At 43.6% G+C, this 9,975-nt stretch overlaps 1 protein-coding gene across 1 annotated transcript; it reads left to right on the forward strand.

The window, feature by feature from the left end:
* Positions 1-1,649: 1,649 nt before the first annotated feature.
* LOC136424395 (serine/arginine repetitive matrix protein 1-like) lies at positions 1,650-9,749 on the forward strand. The gene is made up of 6 exons (XM_066412981.1): positions 1,650-1,734; positions 5,034-6,866; positions 7,242-7,460; positions 7,781-7,831; positions 8,021-8,353; positions 8,756-9,749. Exons 2-6 carry the CDS (start codon positions 5,082-5,084, stop codon positions 8,858-8,860), a joined length of 2,493 nt encoding a protein of 830 aa, XP_066269078.1. The 5' UTR covers positions 1,650-1,734; positions 5,034-5,081; the 3' UTR covers positions 8,861-9,749.
* The last annotated feature ends 226 nt before the right edge of the window (positions 9,750-9,975 follow it).

Here is a 9,975-nt window from a genome sequence, read left to right on the forward strand (position 1 = left end):
GTATGACGTCAATGCTTTAAAACAAGCGGTTTTATTGGTCGGTTTGGGCCTTGTAAACTTTTACAGAAAGGCCAGGGGATGGTGTGACATTTGCCGATGATGAGATAAATAGATTTTTGATATCCGTGGCTGCGTTTCTATCTTTACTGGTCGGTCCCAAGTTTACCACTGAATGTACCGACATTTGAATTTGTAATCAATGTTGCTTTCAAGTTTGTCGCTATCGATTTTGCAGGAAGCAACTCCCGTCGTTTTGACATAAAGAAAGAAAGAACAAGAACTCCAGAACCTTGAACCTTGAACGAGGACATCGGTGATGTCATCTCGGGAGAAAATGGGTTCTTCTGCACCACTCAGTCCGGTCTTCCATAAGCGATCGAAGCTCTGTTGTAGATATGTCACGGAGCCCAGCATCCCTTTTTAGATTGTCAATGAGGGTTGTGCGTCTCCTGCCCCTTTTCCTCCTTCCCTCTGTTGCCTCCCAGAGAACTCCAGATGACGATGAAAAAAGAAGGTCCGTGACTTCTTCAGTCCTCTATGATATGATAAAACCTTCTATTCTCTAGCCACCATTTAGCAATATGTTAATATGAATAAGCATATGAAGAACTTTGATATCATCAATATCATATACAGCTACATGACTGGGATACATCTAGAATACGACGTAGTCAAACCTATCATTTTCTTTATGAAAACTTTATCGTTTCTTTGTCAGGATTAAACACTTAAAAAGCCAAAGGCAACAAGCCTTGTGCAGCATTGTCCCCTATCGAGTTATCTTTGTACTGCTATTTGGCTAGTGTAAAATTCATTCACCACTTCCGAAGATGTCGAGCAAATAACTCTACAATTTAAGTTGGTTTATTGACTTTCAGTGACGTCCTGGGTTCTTCATGCCGATTTCAGTTTTTTTAATAAATAAATAGAAGCTGTGGCTGATCTGAATTATTTTTGACTTAAAAGATAATTCGTTTTGTTGTACGACACATTTGATATTTGTCTGGCCTCCTTATATACAGTTAGTAGTTCACAGAGAACGCCGAAGACGTTCAATATTTCACATGTTTGCTTGCAATACATGTACCTACATGTAGCTTTTCTCGTGAGAACGTTCAATAAAATTTTGTTTTTGTAGGTTTTGCTCATTGGACGTTGAACTGTTCGCGAATATTTAAACAAATGCTCGATTATATTGACTGATAAACATGACACGTGCAGTCAGTTGGAAAATGTTCACTGCATTTGAATATTTTATAATGAAATCTTAAAACCCCTCCCTCGAATTGCATACTTGCGTGCTCCTTTTTAAATGTTTAAGCACTGACTGCTGCTTTTTCACACGTCTTCGTAAAGGTATGCAGGCGCTTACTTCAGAGGGCTGGACTGTACTGACCTTTGGTAAATACTTTGCCATCCGCGAGTGAGAAACACAGCAAGGCCACACTTGAACTGTGTCCCGTGACGTCAGAGACTGAGGCCCAACATGGGGGTGACCAAAATACGATCTTTACATAACCTCTAACGATGGTTCTGCTTCATCATTTTTTTTATAAAAATCGTAGATAAATTTGAGAAGCGTAACAGAGTTTATCCTAATGAATGTAGCAGTATGTATTATAGATATAATGTAGTTTAAGGGTTGTTGGAAAACCCCATGAGGACCAGAAAGGAGGAAACGATAGACGACCTAAAAGGAGGACGAGGCGCAAGTCTACAGTCGCAACTCAACAGGTAGGCTGGATAATATTACCTACAAATAGTACTCTAAAATAGTAACTAACACCCGTGCCGCACAACGTAGATTTCACGAAAGCATTCGAGCCACTCGTTTAACGTGTACTTGTTCCATAACTGTATAGTAAAGTTGCCGTGAGCGTTTGTTTTATCGCCCCGAAGTTTTGCAAATGGCGCGTATTTACTTAGCTATGGCTAGTGGGAAGCCAAACACACGTAGTTTACTGAGTTGACACAGTGCCACATACAGTTTGTCTTAAAATTGTAGTACTGTTTGTATCTTTTCTGACCACTGCTACGCATCAATATGTTTTAGATTCCTACCACTTGCATCAAGGTTTGTATACTACAAACCTACAAAACACAGTGAAACGTTTTGATGAAAGGTCTATTTTTAGTTGTGTTAGTAGAAAGTATCGTAGTCAACAGCTTGCCACTTAATCGATAGAGCTGATATTAGTCGTATTGTGTGTATTTAAACATTGATTGAAATGTTTTTGTTGGTAGATCTATATGAAGAATAGATGGGGAAGAGGGATTTTGATCAATGAAAATTAATGAAAACACAGACTTGAGGCGTAGACATACTTTCACAGAGAAATTCAAACACGTACTTTAAATACCTGAACAACGTGTACATGTATGTTTGATAAAAAAAGATCACAAATTAAGTCATATATTACCTACAGATCTAAAAGATACACGACGCGTACGTATGGAGAGTAATACTAATTCAAGTTTTGTATGACTACACCATAATGGTTAATATTTGCCGTCAACTGGCAGACATAAAACTTTAAAATTCTCAAACTCCCGAAACACTAACTATTTTACACTTTATGTTATATTGTAGGAGGCAGGAAAAGAATCTATAGCTAGTGGCAAATGAATCTTGCATTATGATATTGTCTTCATTGAAGAGTTGAAAATAACATATACATATCAATATGCTTGTTTCACTTCTAATTGCATTGTTTATACAAATTAAGTTCACATATTGCTACAGAATAACTTTATGTCGTAATCGTCCGATTTTGTTACATTAGCACAGTAACAGGGTAAGGAAAAGACAACATTTTCTGTCAGTACAGTGAAGTCGAATCCCCCTTGCGTACATGTGGCCCCATAGTATACATATCTAGGAGACTATCGTCCATTCATCGTCTGACAGCCGGTTGCTAGGATACGGGTCTTTAGCGTCAAAGTATGGCGCGAAAGTTTCGCCCTGAACAAACTGCTTCAGCCTTGGGATTTTTGTGTTGACGATAAGACAGAACATACATCTAGTTTTTAATAATAAGTTTATTGCAAATTCATGCCCGAAGGCTAAATGCAAATAACATACATAAAAGAACAATGTACAAAATAGGTATAAAAGCTGCTTATCTAAATTATACAAACGTAATTATCTTTAACTAGTGAAGGGTTTGACTAATTTAATAAGATATTGTCTGAACTTGTGAGGTTGTGTTTTTTCTAGATTGACAGGAACTGGATGCTTAAGACTGCGATTTATCTTAGATTTCGCCTATCTGGTCCTTATCTTTTTTAAATGGCAAAATCGTTTGAAATATCATGACGTAAACCGTTTGCCTTGGATTCAATTTTTAGCGGCGAAGAAACCCGAATATCATCCGAACGGCGCGCCGTTTCGGAATGTGCCAAACGATGTCATCAGAAATTCAACAATTTGCATTCCTTTTTCGCCTCTAAAAAGTGGAATATTATAAACAACTTTGAAATAAGTATATTCACTTCTCGCTTAGAACACGTTGGCCTCAATCATTAAAACAAAATAAGTCATTTTTCTACCCCAACTTCTTGACCCAGATTTAAGTTCCGGACGTCGAAGTCAACAACACGAAAAGAAAGTAGTCCAGGTTTTTAATTGCTCTTATTACGTAAAGCCATGTCACTTACAAGGAGTTGCAAGCTCCTTTGCCGGCCTTAAGTTTTCGACCGGGACGTACGGTTATTGTTTCAGCGGTTAGATCTTTTGTTTACCCCCCTCCCCTTGTAACTGTAGAACAAACACTAGTAGCGCACCTCTGGTCTGGTGGACAAACATCGTAACTCAGTAGCCCGGCAAAGCCTCCAGACTTCAGCCTTCTCAGAAGTCCCAGAACGATAAACTTTGACCTTTCCATATACTGTAAATGCATTTAAGTTCGCAGTGCTGCTATTACGCGGCAGGGAGAAAGTGGAGTGCAGTTCGCAATGATTTTAAATTCTCGGCGTGGTATCTATAGGGCTAAGTAACAAGCAGATCTACACGGTGCCAAAAATGGTATATGCTAGCCAGAGAAGCTCCAGTCAGCCAGATATGCTCCAGTCCGCACCGTAGTGCTTATCTGGCTGACTGGAGCTTCTCTGGTTAGCATATACGATTTATAGCACCGTGTAGATCTGCATGGAGATTAAGGGCTAAGGGGGACAGAGGACAGAACAAGCCTTTTTGCGGTGGTTTGATATTTGCGAAGAAGAGGTCTCCGCGCGAACTTAAATGAATTTACAGTAAATCGTATTTCTTGGTCAACGGAGATTACCGACGGCCTCAGCTGGCGGAGATTACCGACGGCTGCAGCTGGCGGAGATTGCCGACGGCAATCCTTGCCTGACTACGTTAAAAAATGCCACCTGTTTGAAACGAAGCTTTGATACTTGTAGACTTGTATCCTTGTCACCAGTTTCGCGTTTGTTTACAAACGTTCTTCCCTTTCTACTGTTAGGTTGATTAAACGAATGAGTATACATTGTAAAGTTTCACCATAACAGTGTTGATAGCATTTGGTTTTTTGAATACCTGTCAATTTTTCTGAAAATCATACCAAAGTTATGTTAGAATATAGACTTGATATTTACTTATGGCAGATATTGTATTTTCCCTTTTGTAGAGGCTATTTTCGGAAATAGGTTACAGACATTCGATGGGTGTAACCATAGTGGCGTTGTGTTTGCGTAACGACTAGGAGCTTATGGTGCTTGGCCCCGAACCAAGAGGTCCTAGGTTCGAATCCCCTGACATTCCACCGTCGTTGTGCCCTTGGAAAGGCACATAAAAACAACTTTCCTTATCACTCGGGTGGAAATAAGTACCCAGCTTCGGACAGCGACGTCTCTCCGATGATAGGTACTAAAAAACGTGCAATATTTTAACACTCTCTTCAATGGGCTCTCAACTACGTTCGGGCAGACAGCAAAATGAAATTAGTAAACAAATAAAATCTAACAATTGACCAAACAAAACAAGCTGTTTTGACACTGATTAACAATCATTGACTGTTTGTCGATCACAGGTTGCTACCTTGCTGAGAGGTCAAAGTTCAAGGGGTTAACCATCGGCCATGAGTGGACCGTTCATTCCGCCGTCAGACTACTCGGACGACGACTCCGATCACGAGTCCCAGCGCATCGCCAACGCGCAGAAGGGACGACTGTGGCGGTCCTCCCCCGAAAGGGGTGGTGGTGGTGGTGACAATTGGGGACTGTTCGCTAAATCACCGGGGGGACCCGCTCTTCCTCCCAGGAATGGCACGCCCATAGCCGGGCCCTTTGCAGGGGAGACGCCTAGCGGATTCGGACGGCTTCGCGGCGGACTGAACCAGTCGGAGCCGTGCAGTCCGATTCCGAGCGATTACGAAGAGAGCCGAAGTCGGCACGGCGTAGGGGATAGACCAGCCGATCGGGACGACCCGCGAAGGAGGGAAAGGGGAAGGCCGAGAGGGGGTGAGGGGGGACGGGGGTGGGGCCAGGGGTCCCCTCCGGGAGGAAGACATGACGACGGCTATGAGTCGGACGGACGCCCGGCAGACATCGGACAGAGACGTCCGGTCCAACACGGTAGGAGAGCTAGAGGAGACCCTCGCGAGTCGGGCCGACCCGAGACCGGACAACGGAACGACGATCCCCATGAACTCGGCCGACCCGATGTAGGACGAAATCGACCGAACGATCGTCAAGAAATTGGCCGACCACACGACGTCGGACGAGACCTACCGAACGACCGTCCCGAAATGGGCCGACCACACGACGGACGAGCCCGACCGAATTCGAACGACCGCCGTGAAATGGGCCGACCTGACGACGACCGGTACCGACCAGGCGACCCACGTGATCACAGGTACAGCCCCAACGACCGTGGCTATCCTCCCCGGGAACGAGCACAGGGGCCACGTGACCCTTACCAGGGATTCCGGCCTAAAGACCACCGAAACCGTAGGCCGACCGGGCCACCGCGCACGTACAACCCAGAAGATCGCTGGGACCAAAGGGACCAAGGCCGCTACCCGCCTAGAGACGACGCCTTGCCTACACGCGACAACAACCCTGAACAGCGCCGCTTTACTCCCAACGAACAAGTTCCACCAAACCGGCGGTTCACACCACAAGACCAACGCTACATGCGGAAGAACACGCCATACGACCCTCGAGGCCCTTCAGACTTCGAACCGGACAGAAGCGACCACCGCAGACCGGCAGAGCCCCCACGCGGAAGGTCCCCGTACGACAGGGACGACGTCTCGTGGGGGCCACGATTTCCCACCGACGGCCCGTACGGTAGGAATGAAGCGCCACCTAGCGGAGGTCGTATGGTGCCACCTGGTGACCGCCGTGGACCCGACATGCCACCTGGCGAGCGCCGTGGGCAGTCCATGCACAACCACCCATACCCGCAAGGCGGCGTTACCCCAGAGTACCGTCCCGACTACCCGCAAGGTCCCTCCAGTAGAGGAGAACCCCCGTACCAAAACACAAACCCACCTCGCGTGCCAGAAGGCCCCCACCGTCCTGTAGCAAAAAGTGGACCTTACCCCGAGCGAGAGAACGGATACATTTCCGATGCCTCTTCTCGGTATCGCCCCCGCGACGACTCCTACCAGTCGGACGACGAAAACTCCCGAAGTAGCCAGAACGACGGCTACGAAATTCCGGCGAAGAAGCCAAACCCACCCCGAGGGTTTTCGTATGCACCGAAGGAATCGCTGGAACGATCTTTCAGTGCCAACCATGGGTCCGGTTTTCCGTACAACCCGCCCACCCCAAGACCAGGGCTCCGAGCGCCGAAGTCTTTGGAGCCCGTCTCTGATGAGGACCGAGGTCCTCCCGAGGGCCAGTCGTCTTTTGCCGAGGTCAGTTAAATTACATCTAACGTTAAAGAATTTGTTTCATGTTTGGGTCGCATAGCCTCTTCCAGGCCCCGCGGGATGGCTGGAAAAATAGTAGAAATTGGCCTAATAGAGTGAATAGTGTGCCAAGGGAGTTGGCTACGGAGAGAAGGTCCAATATGCCATCCACGGGCGGCAAACTGTACCCCTATTGCAGACTAACTCCTCTTTCATGTTTTTCTGTGTATTTGGCCAGTTTCTACTCTTTCCAGCCGCCTCTGGAGCCTGGTAGAGGCTATGGGTCGCATCCAAATTATTCATTTTTCTTCCGATAGTATATGATTATGCCTAAGTCCCTCGTACATTGAGTTTTCACTGATTCGATTATGTCATTTCTAGGAGTATCGGCAAAAACCGAAGGCGTATCCTACTGCACAGTCGCAGTATCCGGAAAAGTCCGAAGACCCGACGGAAGACGAAGCGGTCTTCCTGAGCGCGACGCTCGCCTATTGGCTGATCGGAGTGGGAGTCACCAGTATCATGGTCGGGATCATCGGCCTGTTCTTCTGTACGACCTGGCAGGCTATGGCCGGGGGTCCACTCTGGAGTGGACTCTGTGTAAGTAGATACTAGTAGGCGTTTTTGTTTGTATTCATCTGTTTGTTTGTTTGTTTGTTTGTTTGTTCTTTTAATCTAGGGAGAAAGAAATGATTTTGAAAAAAGAAAAGAAGGGACTGGGCAAGGAAAGACAAAGTATAGCAAAGGGAAAGATTTCAAGAATTAATTGATAAACGGAAGGAGGCATAGAATGGAAAATACGTATAAGGAAAAAATTGTACAAAATATCAAGGAACAAAAAAAGCTTCACTATGACAAAGATATAGTCATGGATACAAGTATGCACTCACGCTCAAAACTTTACACTTTTTTTTCTTCAGGTGATTGCAACTGGGGTTCTTGCAATCGTGAACAACAAATATCCGTCCAAGGTACCGACACTGACTTGTCTCTACATAGTTCAAATATCATTAGACATTTCGGTATTTCAATAATTGGTTACCAAACTCTGTAGATCATTTGCAGGATCGACATCTATCAGTTTTTCTCTTTATAGAATGCTACTTTTGAACACATTCTACCCAGCATCTAAATCTGTTTTGCTTTTTTGATCTCTACAGACTGTCGCCGTGGCCTTTCTTATAGTCGCTGTTGTCGCCATGGTTTTGCAGCTCGTCAACCTTGGCATAACAGCTAGTGGGCTTTCTGACGCCGTCACTCTAATCAAAGTGGCCAACGGAGATCTATCTCTAGTCGATCAACTCGCCAGCGTGCGGGACAATGTCATCTTCATCAAGATTACACTTTCCAGTTTTCGCACTGCAGGAATGTTAATGTACTACGTGAATATAGCAATGTTTGTCGTGATTCTGCTGACAGCCGTGGTGGCGAATGTGCTGCTAGTTTTCGTCCTGGCGAAGACAGTGTTGCAACTACGTCAGGGACAAGCGCAGGTGAACGGCTTCCCTTCAGACTTGTTTTAGGTTTTTGGAAAGAGAAAAATTACACTAATATTGGGAAGAGGCAATACTAAACTTAATAACTATTGAAAAAACGGAGGCAGTCTTGTATCCTTTCCTGACCAAAGTGGCTTTAAAAGAACATCAGATGCTGGATGTATATTTTCAAGCAATGAAAGTCTTTTGCTCTCTTCTCACTTACAAGCCTTTACGAATATACTATGACATGCAGGCGATAAGATTTCACTTCCTAAAGCTAAGGAAAAAATATCTACCCCCCTCAACACTGTTAGTGTTATTATGATTGTCAGATTATGCACTATACTTATGATACATTCTGAGTATCCATTTATGTATTTAGCACAGAAAGGTAAAGCTTTGTTGTTTTCTTCTCAGAAAGGAGAAAGGAACATCTCCATGATGAACCTCCCCCAAGCTGAACACGTGGAACACGCCAGCCCCCCACATAGCCAGATTCACTACATGGACTCCCTGACTTGAACCACCAACCGACTATGTGAGCGAGATAGAACAATTTAAACAGACTAGTCCTTAACGAACAAGCTGGACTAAAACCCTACCACTACCCATACCCTAAAACAATGCAACGCAATGTTATACCAAGGATGTTATACTTAAATCTTATCATGATAAGTCTGTATTCCAATTTTAGCCAGTTTATGATAATGTGTAACATACAAGCAAATTCGACTTATGCGTCTGAATACTGTATCATGCATAAACAAGTCAATTTCTTCCAGGGGTACTAGCTCTAAAAGTGTTTTATATGTTTTTTTGGCAGTAAATGAATTTATGATTAATGATTAAAAAGGCTTATGTGCAATAGAAAACATAGCAAAATAAGAAGACTTAACATAGCAAACAAGACATGAGCTTGCTTTGGTTTAGTATAGCATCACATGTTATAGATGAAGTGCAAGAATGTTTTATACATAGAATTTATGAATTGCAGTATTTCTATTTTTGTTAAAAATTGAGTAGTGAAAAGGAACCAACAACTGCGAAGGTTAGATGTGGAAAAACTTATTCTACGGTATAGAGCCTGTAGACCAATCACAATGCGTATAACTGAGGACCAATCAGAGCTATGGACGCATAAGCTGTGAAGTATGGTAGATAATAAAATGCATATAAGATAGGTCATTTGTAATAAACTGTATACTTTTCATGAATGTAGATATGAAATTCAACTTGAACATTTTGACCTATCACTTTGATAATTCAGTGAATCTCAAATTGGCTGAGCCAACCTAAATGTTTATGATATGATTGATTACAGTACCTAGATGTAATAAAAAGCTGAAAAATTCACATTTTGTGCATTTTGTGAAAAGATAAAGGCCATGTAATAAACCTGTTAGCATTTTCACCTTGTTGGTCGTTTGTTATAAATTGGAAGTGTGTGTTCGCGCCATCTAGCAGAAATAGTATGAACTGCACCAAATGAGAAATAGTAGGCGATTCTTTGATCAATACACGTCTTTGAAACGTCCTTGGCTACTTGTATCGCATTTGGGCCAACCATTTTAAACTCTGTTTCGTGAATGTATCAGGGAATAGAGGACGATAAAATACATGGTAAAACCTGTCTTCTT

The sequence above is a fragment of the Branchiostoma lanceolatum genome, chromosome 18 (assembly GCF_035083965.1).
Source record: "Branchiostoma lanceolatum isolate klBraLanc5 chromosome 18, klBraLanc5.hap2, whole genome shotgun sequence".
Classification (NCBI taxonomy): Eukaryota; Metazoa; Chordata; class Leptocardii; order Amphioxiformes; family Branchiostomatidae; genus Branchiostoma; species Branchiostoma lanceolatum.

What these genes read in the sequence shown, in the direction of transcription:
- LOC136424395 (XM_066412981.1), top strand. Translation starts at nt 5,082, where the DNA reads ATGAGTGGACCGTTCATTCCGCCGTCAGACTACTCGGACGACGACTCC. An exon ending in CACTCTGGAGTGGACTCTGT is followed by an intron (nt 7,461 to 7,780) that starts GTAAGTAGATAC and finishes TTTTTTCTTCAG; the next exon opens with GTGATTGCAACTGGGGTTCT. An exon ending in TACGTCAGGGACAAGCGCAG is followed by an intron (nt 8,354 to 8,755) that starts GTGAACGGCTTC and finishes TTTTCTTCTCAG; the next exon opens with AAAGGAGAAAGGAACATCTC.